This window comes from Triplophysa rosa, linkage group LG6 (genome assembly GCF_024868665.1).
Source record: "Triplophysa rosa linkage group LG6, Trosa_1v2, whole genome shotgun sequence".
Lineage (NCBI taxonomy): Eukaryota > Metazoa > Chordata > Actinopteri > Cypriniformes > Nemacheilidae > Triplophysa > Triplophysa rosa.
The window spans coordinates 5,338,483-5,364,932 of NC_079895.1; the positions used below are offsets into that span (position 1 = coordinate 5,338,483).

Here is a 26,450-nt window from a genome sequence, read left to right on the forward strand (position 1 = left end):
AAGGCATTAAGTTTTAGTTACTTGGGAATGAAACAATTTTAAGTGGTAGCTAGTTAGATTAAAATTGGTTACAGGGGAATGACTGCATTTAGATAATGTTGAAACAATATGCAAACAAACCTAAACATGCGGTAAATCTTAACTGTTCTCATATTTGTCAAACTCACATTTTTGGTTAAAAAGTTTAAACAAGTGTGTTTATGGAAAAGTGGCTTCTAGCTCAAATCGGCAAAAATATTGCAAAGACGGCTTATTATTTGAATCAATCACTACCAAGACTATTACATAAACTCAGAAAAACACGGGACTGGGCTGGTCCTGTTGCATAAGCAGGCAACTGTGAGAAGTTGTGCAGAGATTGATGAGTAGCCAGACTTCAGGAGAATGTACCCAGTCAGACATACGATTCAGTAACACGTCTTGTACTGTATCATCAGTTTGATATGTTGAAAGACACGATGTACCCGAGTAGCATGCAAACAAATATTATGCTGGAATAGGTTTTTGCTTTGTTTTTTATCTTGGAAAAAGAAAAGTGGATTTGAAGGAAGACTGATAAATGTATTATTATATTTTGTTCTGTTACATTTAAAATTTAATTGAGTTTTTTTAAAGAATGTTTAAAAAAATTATGTAGTTTAACAATGTAGAATAGCCCAAAATATGATCCAAAGAACTTAATACACAAACCATGTTACTGTACATTCAAATACTATTGGAAAAAAATACCAGAATAGAATACAGGGTGAGATTCAAGTACACAAATTGTGCTTTTCAAGAATGAAATATCAATCGAGCTGCTCTTTAAGCCTTTTATGAATAACAAAATGTTTCCTCTCTCCATGGCACAGCACTATTTTCATTAATATCACAAGTATCGAAAGATGCCAAACGTCTTGTCATCTCCACATCTACTTAAAACGGCAAACACTGAAAATGGACAAAACACCAGTATTAAAAACCACGAAATCATCTTCCGCATTCTCCTGGACACACAAAAACATCACCATTACTTTTCATAACATCAACATTGGCACTTGCAAAACAAATCAACTCTGATAGTGCTGAGCAAGTACACGATCCACATGAGCTAATACATCCATATTACATGGCATCACTATCAAGGCACGTCCACTGCGCGTTAACAGGGGGTTTCCAAACCACTGCGCTGCCCACCTATGCCCAATGCCACTTTCTCAAAGAACCAGGTTGCCCATCTGACAGCTTAGTGATCTAATGGAGAGTTAAGGCATTAAAAGACACATTTCTGCTTGAGCTGAATGATCAGGGTTTGATTCCAGTATTCTTTACTTGTTTGATTAATATAAACACACAAATGGCATACTGTTATGAATTTAAAACTATACAGTTTCAGACATACTGATTTTGTAAATAAGACCACTTTGATATTGTCTGACAAGATTTTACTACAGTAATCTTAAGGCCACGGTGAAGGACCTCTCATTAGATGAAAATAGCATATCAAAAACGAACGGTGCATCAGCTTAACTTTCAAAAGTGAAATTTAGGCCGATACAGAAAAGGTACAGGGCTAATTTCCCTTCCTTAAATCTGTTGCTTTGTGAACCCTGCGCTGCTCGATTGTATCATCAGGTCTTTTCGAGCCCGATTAGGAAATCAAAATGGAGAACGAAAAAGTAAACGCGATTTTTGAAAAATAATTTCTCAAAGCCCAATGAAGAATTTCGGTTAGATTAAAAAACAGCATAGAATTCTGTGATTGCCATTCATGTGTGTTTCTTGAGCACTGGAGGTAAACTCATGAAACGCGGGGAATGAGGGAAGTTTAGCTCAAAACATGAACCCAAGAAGAGGAAGAAATGTAGTCATGTTCTTGCATCAGATCTTCTCAAATCACCAACCAAAGAGGACAATGAACTTGTTTCATTATAACAGGGCTTCCCTCAATCTTGATACTGAAAGAGTTGCAAAAATGGAACATAATCGGGTTAGTCTCATAAAAACATGCCCAGGTTACATTTGACCTCACAGGCACAAAGAAAAACATTTTGCCCATTTCCTTTTTTTTCATTTTGATCTTAATGTTAAAAAAATTCAGGGTTTTTTTTCATTTATTTTTCTTCACGGCTGTGTCATTAAACTGTCATTACTGTAATATAGTAATTTTTTATTTCATTAAAACTACCATAAATTAAAGGCAGTACAACCACTACTACCGTTACATATAAATACCTTACAATTTAAATTATAAATTGTTTAATTTTGATTTATAGTGCTCAGAATGATTACTATAAAGATTGCACTAATGGGCATTTAAGCTAAATGTCGTTTCTTCTGTACTCTGGGGGGAAATATAACCAAGACACCTTTCCTAAGAGTCACCCGTTCAAAGTGTACGACAATCAATGAACTTTTTCTATGCGTGTATTTGATAAAGCATTCCTTCACAGTTCTGTCATGTCACTTCGTTTTCTCCATCAAACATCCTGTGAATGGAATTCTGGGTAGGTGACGAGGACTGAGCTAATGGCTGGTCCTGATTGGGGAAGCAGCATGGTGCTCCGAGCCCAGCAGCCTCCCTGGCCCCATAGTGACAGCTGCCTCTAGTGTCATGCTAGCTAGTAGTCCTCTGCTGCTTGAGCACAGTGTAGACGTTATCCACCTTACTCAGTCTCTCGAAGAAAGGGATGAGATCCAACAGCTCTGTGTCTGACATGTTGTCAAACCAGGAGGCTACAGGTACCTGAAGAGAACACAAAACCATGTCAAAACCATCGGTTTGCTTTAAAGTAGTGCAAACAACTAAGTTAAAGCAAATGCACTGTTTTAAAGGAATAGTTGTCCAAAAGAAGAAAATTCTGTCATCATTTACTCACATTCTTGTCATTTCAAACCTGTATGAATTACTTTCTTCTGCAGAACACAAAAGACGATGTTTTGAAGAATGTTGGTAACCGAACAACGGCAGTACCCATTGACTAGCATAGGTTTTGTGTCCATACAATAGAAGTGAAAAGAACGGTTACCAATATTTTTCAAAATATCTTTTGTGTTCTGCAGAAGAAAGGAAGTCATACAGGCTTGGAATGACGAGGGACAGTAAATTGACTATTTTTTTATAGTAATTATATGTTAGCTTATACATCACTGCAAAACAAACAAGGCAGACAGTAATGCAGAAACATACAGCATTATCTGGGTGGAAGATATAAGAGGCGGGTGAGTTGTCCACTATGATGACTTTGTTGAGATCCCTGCCTAGACGGCTTAGGTCCTTAACGTAATTTCCGCGGTGGAACACGCACGACTCCCGGAAAAGACGGCTTCGGAAAGCACCCCACTTGTCCAGTAGGTCTGAGACGGGGTCAGCATACTGCCAAACAAAACACACACTGTTCGATTGGGGGGTTCGAGTTTACAGGATAAGGATTATTACATTTTTTCTTCAAGGCATTTGACATAAATCAAGCAATACTGCTTCATTCAGTTATGCTCAATCGAACTGTCAAAAAAGAATAATGTGTCCTGTGTCAACGCCCCTTGTACACCATTCCTGTAAAAACCAGTTTCAATTACGTTTTATGATATTCAATTCCATGACTCCTCCAGGATATTCAGAAATGACGTGGGAACCTGGTTACCATCTTTAAAACTGTGTCATACAGTAAGTGACGTTGAAACGCCTTTTTAATAAACCAGATGTTAAATGCCTTGCGTTGAGCAAATTTCCTTGAACAAATCTTACCTTGGCTAAGCTGGCGGTGAATAAAACGCACTCGAACAGTTCTCCCATTCGTTTGAGAAACTCATCAACGTGAGGTCTCTTCAAAACATACACCTACATTCAGAGAACAAACAAGTGAAAACGGTTCAAATATGCGTTGAATTGACACTAATGCATTTCACAGCTCGCATCTGAAGAGGAATACCAGCCAACGAGGTCAAAAAATGAAGTCATAAACAGTGCTTTACCCCATTCCGTCACAAGATGTATTACTAAATAAATAAGATTGATATTACAGCGCATATCTTGCCACTTCAGCTTTATACGATCACACAACGATAAACCTGTTTTACGAGACAATAAAACGGGTCGATTTACAAATAAAACTGGGTCAGCCAAGCTGGTTAATGTCGGCTGGTGGTCTCATTCCTGAACCAAGTTATCCCGAATAGGCTTTCCTGACACCACATGCCTATCCTGGATTACTTGAACCAGGCAAAAGCCAGAGTCTGGCAGTCATCGTCCATATCCCGGTGTAATGGTCTTGAGGTTGCCCTTTAAAGGGCCAAGACAAGGTGCTGTCACGGCCCGAGAGAGAGCCGGAGATGCGCTCTGAGGAGAGATCGATGGCCAGCGAGTTCTCAGAATCCTGTCAAGGTTCCTCGGTTTCGTCACGGCACAAAAATAGCCACCCGCTGCTCTGAGCCATCAGCTAAGATGGCCGTGATACTGTCAGGTAGCAACACTCATGTTAAACAGAGAAAACACTTGTTTGAAGAGTTCTCTTCCAGCCTTTAGTCATGACGACACATGAGGTTCACAGCTGACAACTATGTCATCACCTTCAGTTATCCAATCACATCCAATGACAGTTGAGGCTCACCTGATGTACTGTTCCATCAATTTCCACCGGAATGATAAAGTCAGCATTGTTCACTGGCTGGAAAGAAAAACAAACAATACTTTGGGTAATAACATAAGAGACAGCACACCCAAAAATAATCATTTTGCTATCGTTTACTATTTTTCGTTGGAACTGCTTTAAAGTTCAATAAAAGCTTTGTAAAGATGGTTTCAGCGGCAACAACATAAACAAACGTTATGTGGCCCAAACTTCCAGTAGACCCCGGCAAAGAATCAATAACTGTTGATTTGTTTTAATTTTAATACAATTAATATACAGTCAAATATTAATATTAATGAATATATGAAAATTAAATATAAAATCAATTATTAGCCAATAGCCAGACCGATAACCAAACAAGTTAACCGACGAAACCATCTTTAATAACGACAATTTTATATTTTGGGTGAACTGTTTTTACAAGAACATGTCTGTGTGTACTGCAGGTGACTAAAAGTGCGCACAAGTGATAATAAGTTGTTATTGAGGTTGGTGTGTAAATACGCAAAAGGCTCCATTTCAGACTTCAGAATACTGCAATAAACTGGATCTTTAGATAGATCTAGAACCTAAAACCAGCGTTATGTGTTATAGAGATGTCAGGACAGAGTGACCTACATTCACAGATGCCATGAAGTAACATTATGCCGTTGTGGTAAATGCTATAAGTTCACGTTTGTTCTTATGCTGCTGAACTGTGCATTAAAGGAAACGTTCACCCTAAAGTACTCTTCAATCACGCGTGCCGTTTCTTTTCTGTCGAACACTGTAGGAGATTCTTAACGCAGCAATTTAAAAACAACAATTTATCGTAGCTGTCAAGCTCCAAAACAACAACATGAGAGCGGCACAAAGGTTTTCTGGAGTTTGATACATTCACATTTTATGCATTTGGCGCACGCTTTTATCCAAAGCAACTTACAGTGCATTCAATCTGTACATTTATCAGTATGTGTGTTCACTGGGATCGAACCCATGACCTTGCATTGCAAACCGGGCTTGCACCTGCTTCACACATTCAGGTTTTATTATTAAATATTAATATTATAAATATATATATATATATATATATATATATATATGTATTATGTAAATATTCTTCTTTTGTGTTCCACTAAAAAAAATTACTCGGATTGGCATAGTGGTAAGGAAATAAGAACAGAACTTGTGTAAATGAATGCTTTCAAAGTGAGATTCAGAACAGCATTTGTGCTTAAATATTTTGAATTTAACACATTTAATAGCAATGTACTTTTAAGGGGATAACAACTTGGCCGTAATTGTCAGAATGGCGACTCTTCTAGTGAGAGAAACATTTCTGCCTGACTTTCCCAAATTTTGCACATAACATCCTGATTATGTCATTCCGCAAGAAAAAAATCTTCCATAAACAGATTGCTGAATATCTCCAAGTCTAAACACGTTTGTAAAAACAAAGTAAATGCAACACAAATCAGACACATTGCCCAAATTTGTATAAATAACACCTGAACTAGGTAATGTGATGTCATACATTCCATTCATGGCAAACTCAAATAAGCACGATAAAAAGTGCCATTCTGGGTTTAATACGGAGCATTCAATCCATCATCGCTTTAATTGCATTTATAATGGTGCTTTTCCTGCCATCTAAAATAACTGGTGTCCACTATTTGCCATAGTTGACCCTTATAATGAACTTCATGCTGTGTTCTCATTGGCCAAGCATGGGGGCGTTATAATGATAAATGCATGCTTCCCTTAGAACCATGTCTAAACATTATTTACATTACAATGCAAAGACATTTACTTGGTTGAAACGCTGGCATACAGGACACACCTTGTGTAAATTTCAACTGATCCTTTTCTGTCCTCACGCGCTTTGGTGCAGTGAAAACCAACTTGTGGAGATCAATTTGATATCTACATTTTCCCTTTCATATCAAGAAGTGAAACTTGAATATCTGTAATGTGAATTCGGCCCATGCCATGGGGTTAAAATGTCTAGTTATAACATTTAAGTCAGGTGTATCCCATAACCATGAAGTGCTTGATCTGATCTGCCAACAGCACACGGCATGTGACATACAGTTTATTCTCACCCAGTCCAGTTATGACCCGTTGGAAAAAGTGGGATCAACACATTTGCTTACCTTGAATGAACTGTGGACTAGTGTTTCATCCAGATCAATCACCACACAGATCTTTCCAACATCTTTAGACTTTATTTGGGGAAGAAGTGGTTTGGCTGGGACCTGTAATTAAAATTCCACGGTAAACAAGGAGCTATGTTGGTATTTATAACAAGCAGCTATTGGACAATAAAAATACAGTTTACATTCAGGATTCAGTAAAGAGACATTTACAACATAACATTTGCACGTTAGTGACATAATCAACTTTTTTGTACACGTTATAATTTATTAAATGTATGATTAAGTGTCTAGACGGGTAGCATGACGTGTCAAATAGTAAAGATTCTGCTATATGCTATTTTATACTGCTTCATGTTGTTTACGGTTGCCAAGCCATGTAAACTTGGCACATTAATATAGAACCCAAATGAAGGGCAGTCACAGGTGTATGTACAGTATACAGTATGTTGTATATTTACAAAGGCCTCAATGTAACTTAACCAATCAAACTGTAAAGGCATAACTAAACATTTTATGGTTGCACTTTATTTTACAGTATGTGTACCTATAGTGAACTTACCTAAGAAAGTACTGGGTAGTATAAGGTAACTACATGGTACAAGTTTAGGTTCAGGGTTAGTACCTAGTTATTACCAAGTTATTATATTTACTGTAATAAGTACACAGTATATACATGGGAAACAGGACTGTAAATCAGCTGTAAAAAGCTACCCATTTTATAATAGTTTCACTATTTTAAAGAAATAGTTTACCCTAATATAAAAATCAATTGTGTCATTATTTATTCACCATCATGTCATTCAAAACCTGAATATGCCTCTTTATTCTGTGAAACCCAAAAGATGATATTTTGAGAAATGGGTTTGTGTCCATAATGAATGATGAAAGTCAATGGGGGCCGATGTTGTTTGGTTAAAATATCCATATTTAAAATATCCTCTTTTGTGTTCTGCAGACGAAAGAAAGTCCTAAAGGTTTGGAATGACATGAGGCTGAGTAAATGTTAAAAGTATTTTCATTTTTGGGTAAACTATACCTTTAAATCTTTTGTTTAACTCAGACGTTGTACAAATGTTTATATTAACAATATTATTGCGTAAAGTAAAAATATCTGTAAAATAATATGTGGTGTAAATTTACTGGTATCATTACAGGATTTTGGTCATACCGACCGCTCCTAATTGGGTGTAATAGTAGCTTTTCGAGCACTAACATTCCATTGAGTGATGATCGCGTGTCAGACCTCTGCTGGGGTGAGATTACAAACATGATGGTCACCCACTCTTTACATCCAAAAACACACACAGCCTGAAACTAAGTCTGTCCTAGAGTTACAGAACACATAGCTCGAGACACGCGGAGTCTGGCGGATATGGTTCTTTTGACCAGGTTCATTTCCAGGTCGGCCAGGACAGAGGCGACTCAGATTAAAAAAAAACAGAATCAGATACGACTTGGAATAAGAACCCTGCGTGAGGGCTTATTTTAGTTCTGTTTCCACTGACTTCATCCTAACTAAAATTCATGTTTGTTTGGCAACTCAGATCAGACTGTGGACACATACAAGTAGGGCTGTTCAACGGTTAATTGCAATTAATGGCAAAAGTTTGTGTTTACATAATATATGCATGTTCACTGTGCATATATATATTTTGTATTTATAAACGCATACACAAACATGTCTATATATAGGAAATATTTGAATGTATATATTTATATAATCTAAATGATATATAAACATTTATTAATGTATATATTTTCCTAAATATATACATACATATGTGTATGTGTAAATAAATGCAAAATTAACACGCACAGTACACAGACATATATTATGTAAACACAAACTTTTATTCTGGATGCGATTAATCGTGATGAATCCTTTAACACTCCTACATACAAACAAACCTTTTCAATATTTCAATTTCAAATGAATGCATTTGAAGGGAGATGCTTAACAAAACATTTTTTTACAAGAACTGAAGTTATTTCATTTAATTACATTTCTAGAATGGGTGTCTCACATATACAGTACATACACAAATATCCATATCAGCATCCAAGCATCAGGTGTGTTTAAAAGTACTCACGGTACCTGCTCTATGGGCGGGACACACATTTCACAGTCACACAACTCTGGATACTCTTCATCATCTGTTACTTCACTGTCTTCAGACGAATCGTTCTCCCTTGATGTTGTGTTCTGGTCAGACTCTTTATAGATCACCTCCTGCTCACTAGCTTCAGGTGCCTCATTTCTTGCAACTTGATGTATAAGTTGCTCAAGCTTTTTATTTCGATTGCTTTGCTCAGATGGACCATCTGCTTCAGTGGAAAGCTTAGAGATGTCTTCTGTCTCGGCTCGAGACTCTTGCTGACCAACCAAGATGGAAAACTCACAAACGTCAGTTTCTTTGTTCGACTCTTCTTCCAGTGCACAAGATACGTGAGGTTCTTGTTCAACAGAGTTCGTATCTTTTTCTTTATCGTGTTCCTTAGCACACGCCACAACATCTTCAAAGTCAAACAGAGATGCTTCATCTTCAGTAGTTTCGATCTCTCCACAACAAGGTCCGTGAGCATCCTCGGTTTCAAAGACATGGCACGTCTCTTCATTTTCAACCTCATTTTCAAATCTGAAAAGCTCAGTTAAATCCTGACTGTCCTCAATTTCTGTTTTGACGGTATCAAATAATTCAAGAGCGTCATCTCCATCATGTGTGGAATCTGTGGACAAATTCTCAGAAGCATTTTCAACAACGGTTTGAAGTCCATAATCTTCAATGGGTGAAACACTAGATATGCAAATATCATCTAGGGGTTCAACAAGCTCTCCGTTTATGTGGCAAGATTCACTGCCCTCGACTTCATCAGAAAATAGTGTGGAATTCTCACCAATAAAATCAGGCTCGTAATCTTCGGTTTCACAGGCCTCATCTTTAGCACAAGATTCATGGCTGTGACCCGGATCAATGGGGAGTCCGACCGAAAGAGCTTCTGCATATGACTTATGGCCTTTCTGTCCAGTGACGTTCCCGTCCTGTTCCTCAGAATCAACCTCAAGTGCTTCCTCGCAAACATCTAACGCTTCCCTTGTATATGTGTCAAAGGTCGTTTCATCACTCTCGTCGATGTACTCTTGATGAATAGACGGCTCTCTAAGAAGGTTTACCTTATCACATGCTTGATGCGAGAAGATTTCAAATGATTCTGACTCATCAGCAAAACTTCTGAACGATTCATCCGTTTCAGAGCTGTCTTGACTTTTACCGTCAATGCAATCTGAATACTCCTCCTCGCTTGATTCATCTGAAGAACCTGCTTTGATCACTGCATCTAGAGACATGAGAACATTAGTATGGAGGACAAACGTTTCCTCTTTATCACCATCCAAATGAGCATAGCTCCCCTTTTCTGCACACTTTGCACATAACTTTCTGCAGTCCACCAAATCCTGTACTTCAGGATTGAAATCTGAATCAACTTCATTGGTTTTTGAATCGTCGCCAGACTGATTCAATGACTCTTGATTGCGTCTCAGAAGATCAGTTAGAAACTGAGAAAGCCAGCGAGCTTCAAAGGTTTCCATCGATCCAGAAAACATGGCATCACACGTGGATGATTTCTTAACTTTGGAGCTGTTGCTTTGGTTTTCTTTGGGTAGTTCAGAGCTGTGAAAGACTGAGCATTGTGTTCTTGATGACTCGGCAAGTCTGCTTTGAAGTGGGCCTTTGGACCGCTCGCTAGGAATTGCAGGACTGCATTTTTTACGATCGTCACATTTTTTGAAGCATGTTCCACAACGTGTGCATTGTTCTAAAGTCTTAACATATGCAGCATGGTCTTCAGAGGATTCGTTGGGTTTAAAAAGTTGGTTACGCAGCTGTGAAGTATCTTCAGTTGGGACATGGTAGGTCCGGCTACAATCATCCGTCTCTACCGGGCTGTCCAGCGTCGCTCTGTCATCAGCGGTGTCCATTTGCCCAGAAAGCCTTGTTTGCTCAGGGGACACACAGTGGTCAGATGGCTTGCTTTCTTTAGAGACTTGACACAGATCAGCGGAGTCAACATGTTTGACATGGTATTCAGCAGGCTTGTTTTGATTGTCCGGCTTACATTGTTTATACGTGTCAAGGTCTTGAGAATCTAGTTCAACTGCAAGGTTTTGATCAGACAAGCTGCGTTGTTCAAATAAGACAGAGGCGCTCTCCTCATAAACACCGTACAGCTCCGAGGATTCTTGATATTCTGCGTCACATTCTATAACGCTTTCAGGATCTAAAAGATCTAATGGAGAGGACTCCAAAAGATCAGGATTTGTCTCTGATAAATCAGACCGTTCAGTATCATCTTCTCGATCATATTCATAAAGATCTGCATTCATCTCAGATAAATTAAACTGTTCCGAATTACCTTGGAAAGATTCACAAATATCTGGGTTCATCTCAGATAAACTTAACTGTTCTGTATCATCATCTTGATAATATTCATAAAGATCTGGATCCATCTCAGATAAATTTAACTGCTCTGTATCATCTTCTTGATAATAGTCATCAAGATTTGGAGCCATCTCAGATAAATTTAACTGTTCTGTATCATGTTCTTGATAATATTCATAAAGATCTGGATTCATCTCAGACAAATTTAACTGTTCTGCATCATCTTCTGGAAAAGACTCGCTAAGCTCTGAATTCATGCAAGATACATGTAACTTTTCTGTATTATCTTGAAAAGACTCACAAATATCTGGATTCATCTCAGATAGACTTAACTGTTCTGCATCATATTCTTGAAACGTCTCACAAATATCGGGGTTCATCTCAGACAAGGTGATTTGTTCAGCATCCCGTTCAGAAATCTCGCTTTGATCACATTCCTCAGTTTGGTTTACTTCAACTAAGTCAACAGCATCCCTGTTTACTCCAAAACACTCACTGTGCTCAGAGCAGCTGTCCAACAAAGAGCTGTATCCCGACGAACTGGACTGATCCTGCTGATCTGAAAATTCACTATTAGTTTGACTATTTTCAAAGCAAAATCCATCGGATTCGGTTAGGGAGCAAACAGGAATTTCTCCGTCTGAAAAGAGTTCGGCGGCATGTTCCAAAGACTGGCTTTCCTTTTTAAGATCTCCTTGTTTAGAGACCTCCGAATGACCAAAGCACAATTCAGCGGGCATTTTACCTTCCGAGCGCTCGCTTATAAAAAAGGCAGAGGACTCCAGGTATTTAGAAATCTTGCTTTTTCCGAAACATTTGCAAAGTTGAGAAGAACGGAAACGCTCCAAACATTCCCCCGTGGGTTCGCTTACTCCAGAGAGTCCACAGGAATCAGAGACCTGTGGCGAGGGCTCACCGATCTGAAGGGAGCCTGCCTCAGACACCAGCAGCAGTGTGCACGTTGACATGACGGAGAGGTTGAGACACCACTGAACCCTGCACTCAGCCCTCCTTCAGAAGACCTGGCGATATTTTTGGTGCTTCAGAGACGTGACAAATAACTCCTGGTGTATCAAATCACTATAAAAAGCTGAAGAAGGCATAAATCTGAACCAGACACCTACAGCGTCTTGACACCCGATCTGCTCATAGTTGTTCGCAGGCGTGTTTTTTTCCCCGAATAATAAGTCGCATGGAATCACGAGAAGCTTTGCCAAATTTCTTTTGACATACCCATGTAATAGCTTCTTATTGGAAGGGCATTATTCAGATAGCTTTACGTTTTGCCAAATTAATGTCAATTTTCTAAAAATGTATTTGTGATTCTGTCTGTGAAATCCAGGCTAAAATCTCGATCTAATTTTGAGATAACAAGCATCAAAGTTTGATTTTAAGCATTCATTTTACGATGTTTTCATTCTTTGACTTTTGCTGGGTTTTCACACGCATGGTCACGTTATATAATGATATTCACAATAAATTGATGACAAAGGATTTTTACACCAGTGCAATTAAGAGATTAATTCTAAGCGTCACAGTATATTCAGCTGAACTTGTAAACAGGAAAAGAATTGCGCAAAAACATAAGGTTTTGGTTTCCTCACTATCGCAGTGGATCATGTGGCTCTTAGTCGTGTTAACCACAAGCTGCCCAGTACACACAAAATGCAAGACTCAGGGGTGGAGAGAGCAGAATTTCAAAATAAGAAGTTACCAAAACTATATATATATAAACTCTTACTTTTGAAATGGTTCCATTCTCCTCCACCAGGAGCGGGGCGTTGTTATTCACGGGCACGTGATCCGTTTCGTCATGACACAGGCAGCAGAAGAGACTGCGGAAAATACCACGACTGCGGGGTTTCTTCGAGGAGGATGCAGCATGTGGAGGGGTACCTGGGAAACGAGAACCATATTTTATCACACCCATCGCTACCCCGCTGTTCACCGACATATATCTCCACATACTCGACTAGTTCCGACAGCTTATGCCTTACATCAGAGGCACTTAAATCAGAGGCATGTAAATGTTTGTGTTTACATAACGTGTGTGGTGTGTACATTTATATGTACTGTATATATAAATGTACGCACATACATGTGTAGATATAACAAATATTTACATAAATAATACATTTATATTTAAATATAATTTACATTATGTATAAATTACTCGTATACATGCATGTTTGTGTATTTATATATACATATAAATATACATGGCACGCACACATATATTATATAAACAAACATTTTATTTTGAAATCGATTAATCGGTTTGACAGCACTACAAATAATGCACGATTACAAAATCATTAAAGACAATGAGAAAATAATATCCCAACCTTTTGGTAAGTGACACTTATCAAAATAATCTCAAGGCAATTCGTACCTGCAAATTTGTATTATTCCATAAGATAAGTTTTTGTGCAATCGTGTAAGTGACGGTTAGGGATTTATTCATGCTTTTTTCTAAAAATGCTTTTTGGTACGATTCACATAATACAAATTCATTCGAATTGGCCACGTCGTAAAATTGTTATGAATTCCTTTGATATCTGTTTCTGTTTTTGATGGCTGTTTCTTCACCTTAAAGCAAAATACAAATCAGTACATCTAGGCCACTTACTAAAATGTTGTAATCATTTTTTAATGAAAGAAACCCTTAGCAGAGCTGATTTTTACTGTACATAAAACAGCATCCATGGATTTTCAGAAAGGGTGTAGAACACAGAGAACAGAGAGTTCATTAATTGAAAACACATGTCTGTCACACCCATAAGTTCCCCGAGTCTTACTTCACAATCTGAGCGTCCCAGTAACACTACCCCTTTCATAAGTTGGGAAAATAAGGTAAAAATCGTGCCAAAGAACTCCAAGCTCTTTGCTAATGAGCTAGATATTTGTCACCAAACACAGCAGACAGAGGCCCGGTATCCATGAATAGTGACACATTACAGGGAATCCACGTGACTGCGGATCTATGTTGGGCAGATGAGTCCACCAGACCCTCCGAGCAACTTACAAGAGCGAACAACAGTGACGAAAGCTGGACTTTGCCGGACAAAATCTTTTGACAAATGAAGACAGCCGAAGCAGCTGTCAACAGGGAGGATTAGCGTGCCGATCAAAACTCAAACTAAAAGCTCATGTATCCAACCAAGACGCTACGATAAACAAGTGCGTATGTGCGGAACATAAAGTACCTTACTGAACTTGCACTGGATGCATTAGCCATAAGGAGAAGACGGCAGCGTTTTAAATTTGGATCAGTGTTCTTCCTTAGATTTATCTTCGCGGTATGTCCTTCGACATAAATGTTGCCCTTAAAACCAAACTTAACCAAATAACACACGCCAATGTCAACCAATCATCGGTATATAAAACATGTCTTTTGACCTTCAAACATAAAACGGACTTAGGAGGAGCCTAATCTATAAATCGCTCTCCGAAAGCATCCTGAGAATCCGACGGGTTGTAAAAGTGAAACATCGCACAGTGAAGCACCTGCAACACGGGCAAAAAGGTGGCAAGTTCACAAATGTGTGTGATTGTGTATGTGGGGGGGGGGGGGGGTGAATAAATACACAGGCGTCCACATGGACTCTTCTGATATTACACATCAGAGAGATTTAAATAGACCCCGCGGGCAGCTGCTGACAGAGGTTGGCTATGGCATTCTTAACAAATATAGACTTGGCCACTTACGGCACTCAGTTCGAGCCATAAACAGAATTGCAAAACAAAACTTTGTTGTGCTCCCTATTGGGGACAGAAATGAATGATTGGACCATTTGTGTATCTCTGGTGTATATGTGATACCTTGATGAGTAACATCATGAAAGGACAAATGCCGAAACATTTCGCCCTATTAGCATGAACCAACTTGAGTTTGTAAACAACCGTGATCAAAGAAAGGGCTGGTGATGTCATTTGACGTTGAATGCACAAAGATCTGCAACCAGCAATTTCGTGTTTAAAAAAAGTAAGCGATTGGGCGAAGCTTAAAAACAAAGATGTAAAGCCTTAAAGCCAAAAAAAACTTGTTAACTTCTTTAGCAGACTTAATAAATCATTTATAATTAAGCAGATGAAAATGTAAAATATATATTATAATGTTGTGACACCAAATATTTACCAACAATACTGATATGATATCATTAATAACACAAATAAATCATTTTTGGTGATTTTTTTCTCAGCAAAAATTATTTAAATATTAATTTCAAATGGGACATTGCACATTAATTAACATTGGCACTTCATTTCATCATGTTACTATGCCAGATTTAGCCACACGGGCTAATTTTCATCTGTAGTCCCTGGCAGGTTGTCAGTAAAAAGTCAAAGTACATAAAAGATCTCATAAATACTCTTCCCAATAAACATAGCTATAACCAACAGGAATACCAGAAATGTAGTGTCAGACAGATTCTTTTAGTGAGGTATTGAAGCTTCACGGTTTTGTATGGTAGCATCATTCAGGTCAACAGGTTTCAGCACACACAGTTGAATGTGTTTTATCTTGGTCTCTTTAAAGAGGCCTTCGTGCTATTCCAAACCTGACGGACAGAGGCCACTCAGCGCTTGACTTTACGACCATGACACGCGATCTCACAATTTACAACCTGTAAGCCACCCCTTGAGAGAAAAGGCCAGTGAATGTGAGTAACATTGTACATACAGTAGCCTAATTTATAAAATGTCCTTTTTTGCCCAATTTAAATAGATATGCATTAAAGGTAGGGCTGGGCGATCCTCCCAAAAAAGCATATCACGATCTTCATAACAAAGAATCTCGATCCACGATCTGAATTGAAATACAGGGCTGTACATTCATTTTTTTGCACATAGCACTGGTGCTACAGAGGTTTAAAGTTTTTTAGCACAGGCCAAACAGTTGTACAGGTAGCCCAAGTATAAAACGTCTGTTATCATCTTTAAAAAACACAAATGTAGATCATCACATAAATAGACTGGTTAAAAACAAAGGACATTAATGTTATATACAAATGGATAAATAAGGGCCATATAAATTTTAGTTTACCCATTTTTTATTGTTCTGTGTTGTCCATTTTTTACTATACAATAGTAATATATTTGTCCACATAAAAATACGTAGTAGCCTTTCAATGTCATACGCCAATGGGTCTGTGTAGCGTTGAATGATGTCGAACACACCTCTTGTTTTAGACGACAGACAAGACCACGATCCTCGCGATTCCGTTGAAAAGTGGATTGAGGACCCCTTCAAGATCGACCGCGATTTAAAGGAGTCATATGACACGGCTAAAACGAATATTATCGTTTGTTTTAGATGTAGTGCAATGTGTATACACGATTTAAGGTTCAAAAACGCTGTATTTTCCACATACCGTGCATGTTTGTATCTCCTCTTTGCCCCGCCTCTCTGAAACACGCAGATTTTTAAAGCTCATCGCTCTTAAAAGCGAGGTGTGCTATGATTGGCCAGTTAACCAGTGCGTAGTGATTGGTCGAATACTGCAAGCGTGTGACGGAAATGTAACGCCTCTTACACAGAAACACACATATTCGCGCCATATGACCCCTTTAAGATCGTCAGATCGCCCACCCCTAATTAAAGGGATAGTACACTGAAACATATTCTGCCATTTATTCACACTCACGTTGTTCTAAACCTGTGTAGGGGCTATGACTCTTCTGTGTGACACAAAAGAAGATATTTTGAGAAATGTCTCAGTGATTTGTTTCCATACAGTCAATGGGGTCCAATGTTGTTTGATTACGAACATTCTTCGAACTACCTGCTTTTGTGTTCTGCAGAAGAAAGAAAGTCATACCGATACCGGTTTGGAATGACATGAGGATGAGTAAATGATCTTTTGGTGTGAACTCTCTCTTTAAGACTGGCTAGTGAACATAGAATCTCAATATTATTCATAAATGTAATAATATTCTGTATAGTTAGTAATAGTCTTTTATTTGGTCTAAAAATGTTATTTAAGTACAATAATGAATGCGAACCACTCCACAGACATTTCTGAATGATGAACGACAAACTTTCCAGCACTAGCACTATTTCGCTGGTGAGGTTTAAACCTGAGACGCTATTAAAATATCTTCGTCTTAGCAGTCTCACAGTCGCGCGTCAAGAACGAGGTGTAAAAAATAAACCCCGGCCCAGCCTTTTCCCATCTGATAGTCACACATGCAGTTGATGTTACAAAGGGTCAAACAGACCCACTGTTTACTGACGCAAAGTGGTCAGAACAGGAAACAACAAGGCAGATCCAACAGAGCGGATCCAAAAGCACAGTCTTGTCGCCCTCACAGAACCCCTCCGGGGGCCCCTAAGAACTCTCTCTCTTTCTCTCTTGCTCACCCTCGCTGGAATGCAGCCATATCTCTGGCTCATAGCTCTACAGTGCTGTGCCCGGCCAAACCAAAATAGGAACAGGAAGTGAAGTAAGAGCTGCCGCAAGGCAATGGAAGGGCCACACTGAGCCTTCTTTGTGTCCTGCCTCCACCAGATCATGTTTCGCACACAACAAAACAGGTACAGAACAACGAAAGCCTGGGAACGCCGCGCCGGGATAATCCACAATGCCGTGCAGACAGGCAGGGATTCCAATTACTGACCACATCCACTGACCCACTTAGCTGAGGCCGTAACACCTTCTGAGACAGAAAGCAAGGTTTTGGTAAATCAGGAATATTTAGCCTAGTAAACGTTCACAGGCTTGGCGATCGCTCTTGCCGTTGTCAATCCCAAACATGGAGAAATGACAAGGACAAGGCTTTGAGGCTTTCTAAAAATACTCTACAATAACAAAGTGGTGAACAGGTGCTTTGACTGCATGCCCAAAATGTATCCGATGGTCCTGGACAATGTCTTGGCGGCTCCTCACGGGGTCACACTAAAAGCTAAGACCCGGTAAACAACATTATCCAATAACACGTCGACACATGAATCGTTGCGGCTAAATTAATCCGGCTACAGAAACATTTCTTAGCGCAAAGACCAAGCTGTTAAGAAGACGATTACTGAATTATACGAGAAGTTCGGTGTCCTACGGCTTTGTGAGGCCTGACCAAAGACTATAGTTATTAACAAGATGCCGCAGTTCTATTATTATGAATGGGGAAAGTGGAACATTCAATACGGCCGCTCTAGCGAAGGAAGTCCCGCCTATTGGTATAAATAGCCAATCGTCAATCATTAAAGACTAATGATTCTCTGGCAGCAGGGCTTTCTACAGATTGTGAACTTCTGCACATGCGGAGTACATGGAGCAACCAGGAAGTGTTTGTTTAATCCAATTTGAGTTTAATAAACAGGGCTGTACTTTTTTTGCACATAGTGTCGGTGCTACAGAGGTTTAAAGTTTTGTAGCACAGGCCAAACAGTTATAAGCACATGTATATGTCTGTTACATCTAAAAAAAAAAAACAAGTGCAGGTCATCACACGAATAGACAAGGTAACTGAAAAAAAGGACAATAACGTTATACAAATGAATAAATTAGGGGCTGGGCCATATCATTTTTAGTCTTCCCCAAATTCGTTTTTTCCTTTTACATTTTTCTGAGTTCTGTATTTTCAATGCTTTACTATACAGTAGTAAATACATTTGTCCATAAAAATACATTAAACTGCAGTAAAATTCTTGTGTACTATATAAATTTGAACCTTAGCATAGTAAATAATAATGTGTACTATAGTGTTTACTACAGTTTATCAATTTACTACAAGTTAATTATTTTATCATCTGGTTCAAATTAAGCGGACTTTTACTTTGGCGGGGGGTCATGAAGACGCTTGAGTTTCAGTGTTGGACAGTAGCTTCACTCAAACAGTGAAATGCTCGTAAAATAGATTAGGAACAACTCTGTGGATGAAGTTCATGTGTTCATGCCCTCGTACAGTAAGATACAGACAAATCCACGAGTGTCACGCTTGTAACATGTTTAAGTGTGCAACGCAGTCATTCATAGACACGTAAAACAAGCAGAAAGTCCGAGTACATGAAATATGTGTTCCGAGTTTGTCACACAACAGAAAAGTGTGTTATTAACCACCCAGCCAAATTTGAATGGAGAAAAAAACATCCAAGTAAATAAAATAAGTTATCAAAATCCAGGAAAAACAAGCAGGACTCTCTTACATTCTCTGTTGTATTCTCATTTACTTATCCTTAAATCAGGCTCAATGACTTCTGTCAAGCTTTGAAAAACATACAGTATTCGAGACACACAAAAAGGAGAAAAACGGTAAAAGGTCACCACTCATATTCTGTATGAACGCAATGCATTCCTCATGAGCATCACGGCTTGTAGAAACAAGCCTTACGTGTGGAGATACATGCTGATGGCCTCTAAAATGTTACACGTGATGGTGCGCACGCTCATGCTATGATGCAAAGCACTAATGATGAATGTTTATCTGTAGTGCTTCACCTTGAATACTTCCCTCTCAATCATTTGCAGAAACGAAAGTGTGAGATCTTACATACACTCTTCTTCAAGACCACAATGGCATCATTTGACTCTTCCTCCTCTGAACGCACTTTATTTCTTCTTCCCATAAAACACGAGACGGCACTTTTTAGAGGCTTAACGCCACGTGATGCAAAATGTCTAAATCTAATCACGTAGAACGAAACCTAAAAAGTAAAAAAAAAGCTTTCCAACTTTAATATTCAGCACTAAAACACTAACAACTATATAAAGAAATTATTTGTCAGTTATGAAAGAGTATAACTAGGGTATTCATGAATATTAATTTACCCTAATAATCCATTTGCTGAAAGACAGACAAAGATAGGTGAGCGCTAGCCATATGGTAGAATTATAAACTACTATTCAGCCCATTGGAAAGCAATGGACTGTCGTAGGTTTAAGCTTGATGCAAGCTCAACCGTTGTAGGTTTCATCACCACTGCACATCACAAGAGCAAAACTGGCCTCTTTGTGCAATTCTACTTCAAGGAAACATAATCAGTTTCAGTATATAAATAGTATGGGTGTCGCAGTTTACTGGTTTTAACAATAATCATGATATTAATAATGCAGGGCTCCAGTCTAACTTTTTTTACTAGGAGCACTGTAGCCCCTGACTGAAATTTTTAGGAGCTCAAGCAGAAAATTCGGGGGCACACCTTAAATCAGCTGCAATGCAATTATTTAAATTTTCCCCCGAAATAGCTGTATTACTGACAAACACTTTGATAATAAATAGACTTAACTCACAGAAATGACAATGTGCAGTTTTATTTTCATTTCAGAGGGATGTGACATTACTCAATACTAGGGTCATAAGGAATCTGCGAACTTTTTTGTTAATTCCGTGCTAAAATAGAATTATGTAGAACCATTTTAAATGCGTTTACATTTATACAGAAATGTAAGTATGTGTGTAAATGTGTTAAAATAGTTTTAAAATACTGCCTGTCTATGCATTTAACTGCAGGTGACAGTGGTTTGGTTCTGCTCATCATTTTAAAAAAGGGAAGAGCCGACAGAGAAGCTTTAAGTATACAGTACTGATTGAACTGTGAATACACCAGACCAAATAAGTACTCCGAATTCAACTGAACCAACAGAAAATGTGCATGTCATTTTTGTATGAAAAAGTATATATTTATTGTGTATAGACTGTGTTAAAGCAAAACGAAAGGGCTCGTCTTACGTTCTTATGATGAATTTATTGTGTATTAAGGACACTTTTCGTCATATTTACAACACAATGTAAAGATTACTTCACATAAACTTAACAAGAGCATTCGCCTGTCGTTCATTCCTGTTGTGAACGGATTGGAAATGATTCAGCGCTGTCTCAAGTAATCAACTGATAAATAGCGTTTTCTGAACACCTCCGAGTCCGCGGTTAGTTTCGTTTTAAACAGGGCGATTAACCGAAATATATATCATGTGATTTATGCACAGCTTGTGAGTGAAGTACGGTAAAACGCTGCTGCACCCGAACGCCAGAGGGCGCTCTCGTGCAGAAACTCCAAATACGCACTACAGAAGAAGACCATAAAGTTATAGGAAATGCCTAAGGACATGTTTTTATCACTGTTCCTCAAGCCTCCTCGGGTATTTTTATGATAATAAAGTATATTTATAATGATCATGTTTGACGGGTGTTGCTTTTTTAAATGCACGTTATAAGCGACTCAAACTTGCACTGCTTTTAGATCGAGCAGCATTTCCTACTGATCCCAGAGCCGTGCTTCATGGACAAGCTACGCATTAAAAAAATTATCGATGCCTTGCATAATCGAGCCAGCTCGATTTCAGCATGATTTATTGGTAATCGACATTAATCGTGCACAGCCAAATTGTTCGCCCACAGGCTCAAAAAATCCGTCACTGCAAACAGCGAATCGTAGTAATGCGCTCACGTTGTGTCTGTAAACTTGATGAGCTGTGACCTACGTGATGAATAGTGGAATAGTGAATGAGGTTATAGTGGGCGATTTCGGACACAGCCTAGGAGTGTATATTTAGCAAGGCGGCTTTGCGGCTGGTATAAAAAAAGCATTGACTAGACTGCAGTGGTCACCAACCCTGCTCCTGGAGATCGACCGTCCTGAAGATTTCAGCTCTAACCCCAATCAAACACACCTGAACTATATAATCAAGGTGTTCAGGTTCACTTGATAATTACAGACAGGTGTGCTGAAGCAGGGTTGGAGCTGCAGTCTGCAGGACGGTCGATCTCCAGGAACAGGGTTGGTGACCACTGGACTAGAGTGTCCACGATCAGCTCCCTTTTTGTTAATGGTTAGAGAGTCGGACTCGTGACCAGAAGGTTGCCGGTTCGATTCCCAGGGCCGGCGGGTAACGAGTGAAGTGCCCTTGAGCAAGACCTTACCCCTACTTGCTCCCCGGGCGCTGCAGTGATAGCTGCCCACTGCTCTGGGTGTACGTGTGTTCACCACTTGCTGTGCGTGTGTTCACTACTCTCTGGATGGGTTAAATGCAGAGGTCACATTTTGGGTATGGGTCACCATATCTGACTAATAGGTCACTTTCACTTCACTTAATTGATGTGGGTCACCCGCAGCACCGGATTCTATCCTTCTCACACACATAGGCGATCTACTCGACTTTTCACATGAGATATAACAACTAGACCAATTCCAAATTGGCAGGTCGTGCATGCGCGAGTACTTGTAAAAATTGCATCGCGCTGTCTCAAAAACTAGTCACAAAAGTCTGGAGCCCTGTAACGTGATGATTAATATCGTTAATACTACACATATCGTAAATAATTCAATACCAGTGTTTGGTTGACACTCTGACGTAGATCGTGGTTTTGCACCTATTTAACTTCAAAGCCACAATGGTTACAAACTCTCTCTCTCTGCCTCCCTACACTTGTATTTTGTGTGTGATTTATTGGCCAGTATAGAAAAGACACAAACACACAAAATTAAATATTACTTTTTACAAAAAAATCTGATATCGTGACAACCATAACAATGAGTACGTAAAGAGTATAACTACAAATGTAACCAGGTAAACAACTATAGCTGTTCCTGTTTCCTCTTCAAGCACGTCACATCTTTTCTTTCAGTACAATCTGTTTCATTTTACACTTATCAGGACAACCTGAGATATAGCTAGTTCTGCAACATTCTCTAGGACATAAAAAACACCAAGGCAGCCTAGTACATTTCGTTTTATAACCATATTGCATCCTCCTAAATGGTGACCATGATCTTCTTCTGCAGCTAGGACAACTTAATGATTTGGTAGATTTATGCATTTCTAAGTAAATGGTCGGACAGATGGGAAGACTCCGTGCTCTGTACTGAACTTGCAACAGGGAGCGGGATTCTTTAAATGTGTAACAGAAACAGCATCTCCATCTCTGTGTGCGTAAGAGGGAAAAAGGAGTGCTGGTAAAAACACAGCGGTTGGAAAAACAAGCAGTGAGGCGACTGCTATGGCTGAAACCATACCAGATCCTCTCCAGGTTCTCAAGTAGTCGCCATCATTCAGAAAGCATGGCTGTGTTTATTCAAACGCTTCAAGACCACAGTATGACATCACTAGTTTAAAAGAACAAAATAAGTCTTCTTTAATTAATAGCCTATACTTTTTTCTATGCACTTGTACAATTGAGAAATATGTGACCCGGTCTGTGAAATTCAGGCTAAAGTCTTATAATCCAATTGTGAGATAAAGTTTCAACAATTCATTTTATTTTAAATTGGATTTTATGACATTGCCTAACTGAGTCAATATTAAAGATATTTTATTTTTTCCCAGAATGTTCTTTACATATCACATCGCATATCACAAAAACTGACTTTAGCTGGGTTTTCAGACGGAGTCACATATAGACCACGTTGCAATTTATAAACACTGGTCCAGAGACACTTCCGGTTTTTATTTTATTATTATTTTGAAAATGTTAATCTATCGTTCAATATTAAAAATATTTGATTAACATGCTGTTTTTGTTATAAATGTTCAATTGGTTGTATTTTGTTCAAAGTTTGTGTTGTGTAACGTGTGTTCAAAAAATGAAACTGGAAGTTCTTCTGGACCCGTGTTGGACCAGCGCTGTTTACGTCATCCGAAGTGGTCTATAACAACTGAAAATGACAAAACAAGAAAAGGTGGCTAGATACACTAGTTAACACATTCCCACTAGTTTACGTCACCGAAATGACCACCATAAAGAACAGATAAGTAACACAGCGTATCAGATAAGCAGATAAGAAATGCATTGTTTATAAGATTAGAACCACTTTTTTGAAACATCTGAAATCTGACTTGCAAAATTTTGCAGGTGAATAAACAGGGTCAATTCAACACAGGACACACAACTTAACTACTTTATTTAGACGTTTTGGTTGGGTTGATTCAATGGTAACTAGTCATCTACCCTTTGACCTACAAACAGTGCTTACTTTGAAATAATGACCCAAGACATTCCTATGACACTTGACTAAATCTGTTTTTGTGATCTTAAATATTTCCAACTCAAAGCACAAACCCAAATAGGTTTTTTTTGCCTATATGGTCTTAACCTGTATTGATCAGCTGCCTTAAATGGCAATATATTTACAACAATGTGCATTCTTCCCTCATGATAACCTGTCAACTATTAACTCAGACTCATTCATTATGTCTTAAGAGCTCAAACTGTGCTCGGGCTGACTCAGACAGGTTCAGAGTAAAGCACACTACGAAGTAAACAAGCAATTACAACCTTCCCTCAAACGTCAGTGAAGTCATCATGGACACGCCTCCTCCACTTCAGAGCCATACAAATAAACATTATAGATGCTGTTACATAAAACTTACTGTTGCATGCATGTTTAGCTTAACTATTAATGTAAATGATACACCTTACTGGATCATATACCAGGAATGAATGGACCTGATCCATTCGGTGCATCAACTATCATCAACTTCGTTTTAGAGTAAAATACGTCCAGAAATCCGCAAATCAACATTAAATTCTCAGTCATAAGTGAATCGACGCGGCACTTTAACTTTGTATCAAGCGGTGACGCCCCAAACATTCCTCAAAAGAGTTTGACATGTGCCGATCCCAAACTTTCTTCTAACTTACTCTTGTCCCGTAGAGGCGCTTCTTCATCCCTGCTTACTTGCGTGATGATCGAGGAGGACGGGTGGTCCATGAGATCCGTAGAGCCAGTCCAAGCGCAAGTGAAAAGTGGTTTTCGTATTAAAATATTTCCGCTGGCTACGTTTGAATTGAAAAAAACCCTCCCTGCGAATGACTTTTACCGCCCGAGAATATGCATAGTGCGGGACCATACGAGGATCAATGCGACTTCCGTGCTTGTATAAGTTAGACGAAAAAGGAAAATTAAATAGAAATGATAATAAAAAGTTAAGTTTGTAGATGATAACTTTTCACAACATGGAGCTCGGCTCTGCTCTCAATTTCAGATAAAAACATGGAACTCGCCGGTTTCAAGGCACCCCTCGTCTTAAAGCGGCAACGCACTTAAAGCGAGCGCAAAACTTCTACTAAAGCACACTAAGGTTCGGAATTTATATACGGGGACGAGATACAGAAATCAAAATGAAAACGGATACAAACAGCTTTTTAGTACTATTATACTCACATATATAAAAAGTACTCGTAAATAAAAAATAGGATGGTGGTGGTCCGACACACAAAGACCGTTTTGACTCATTTAAAACGTCGTTCACTCAGTGTAACTTTCTTTTATTAATTTGCTACGCACCCCATCGTGTGTTTTTCTTCTTTTACCAAAACTAGAAAATCAATCTATTGCACAAGCTGTCCCAATCCCTTCCAATCGTATTTCAGTCATGTGCGTTGCCCCTTTAAATCTACAAAGTCCAACACGCAAACAAAGTTTAAAAGATCTCTCGGCCTCGCCGTAAGAGAACGATCAATTCTGACTTAAAAGCGCATTTTCAACGTCCGAGAGATATTGTATGTCAGTGTTACCATGACGAGCATAGTTTGAAATGTATACCAAGTTATGGTCCGATTTTGACTTATTGTAAAGTCGGAAAACTTTTTTGGCACGAGCTGCGCGAGCGGGGAGCCTTGAGACCGTCCTCAGAATGAAAGATTAGGGAGAGTCCTCAAAGTTCGCGCACTCTGTCGAGTTGATTACCGAGTGCACATCATTGGTATTCATGACACGCTACACGTAACAGTCATGCACCAAAAACATGAGAAAGTTCGTCCACATTATGGGGGGGAGAATTTTGGTCGCATCATAGATTTTAGCCTTTTGTCAAAAACGTCTTTTTTTCCAGTGTTGTGGATGTGATATCTGCAGAATATAAACTCTCAGAGAATGTATTTATTGTGAAATGTATATTTCTTAATGTTACATTGTATTTAATATAAGAGAAATTTATACTTGACTGAAAAAATACTGCTTAAAAATAATATAAAATGCTTTAAAACCTTTAAGAGAGACCTTACATTGATATTTAAAGCACCATATATTGACATCTGAGCTATCCGTATGGTAAAAAACCTTTGGTAAAAAATATTTGTTTTAACAAAAATGATGTCTCAGCATTGACGTGTGTGAATTTTTAACCAGATTTAATACACTTCTCAGTTAAAAATCACCTAAAGAGGACAGATGTTTTATAAACTTGCAAACAATTATATTTTAATAGGACAACAAAAATAAGGCAGAACTTGCATTAAGAAATCCAATGTGACATTTTCCAAGACAGCTGTCTTCAGGAAGCCACCCACCTTTTATTTTAGCATAGTGACACAGATACAGCACTGTT

General features: G+C 38.7%; 1 protein-coding gene across 2 annotated transcripts; it reads right to left on the reverse strand.

The window, feature by feature from the left end:
• Positions 1-144: 144 nt before the first annotated feature.
• Positions 145-25,127, reverse strand: ctdsp1 (CTD (carboxy-terminal domain, RNA polymerase II, polypeptide A) small phosphatase 1). 2 transcript variants are annotated; one of them, XM_057336552.1, is made up of 7 exons: positions 24,763-25,127; positions 12,926-13,080; positions 6,743-6,844; positions 4,590-4,646; positions 3,728-3,820; positions 3,170-3,355; positions 510-2,725 (listed from the first exon to the last, which is right to left on the reverse strand). In XM_057336552.1, the coding sequence occupies exons 1-7, from the start codon at positions 24,830-24,832 to the stop codon at positions 2,597-2,599; spliced, it is 792 nt and encodes a 263-aa protein (XP_057192535.1). In that variant the 5' UTR covers positions 24,833-25,127; the 3' UTR covers positions 510-2,596. The 2 variants fall into 2 exon arrangements, with proteins under 2 accessions (XP_057192534.1, XP_057192535.1); XM_057336551.1 differs by lacking the exons at positions 12,926-13,080; positions 24,763-25,127 and adding an exon at positions 8,841-12,536 and having other exon boundaries at positions 145-2,725.
• Between the last annotated feature and the right edge of the window lie 1,323 nt (positions 25,128-26,450).

Coding starts and splice junctions, on each gene's coding strand:
- ctdsp1 (XM_057336551.1), bottom strand. CDS start 12,152: ATGTCAACGTGCACACTGCTGCTGGTGTCTGAGGCAGGCTCCCTTCAG. Junction 6,845..8,840: donor GTGTCCCGCCCATAGAGCAG/GTACCGTGAGTA, acceptor TTTTAATTACAG/GTCCCAGCCAAACCACTTCT. Junction 3,821..4,589: donor TTGATGGAACAGTACATCAG/GTGAGCCTCAAC, acceptor CTCTGAATGTAG/GTGTATGTTTTGAAGAGACC.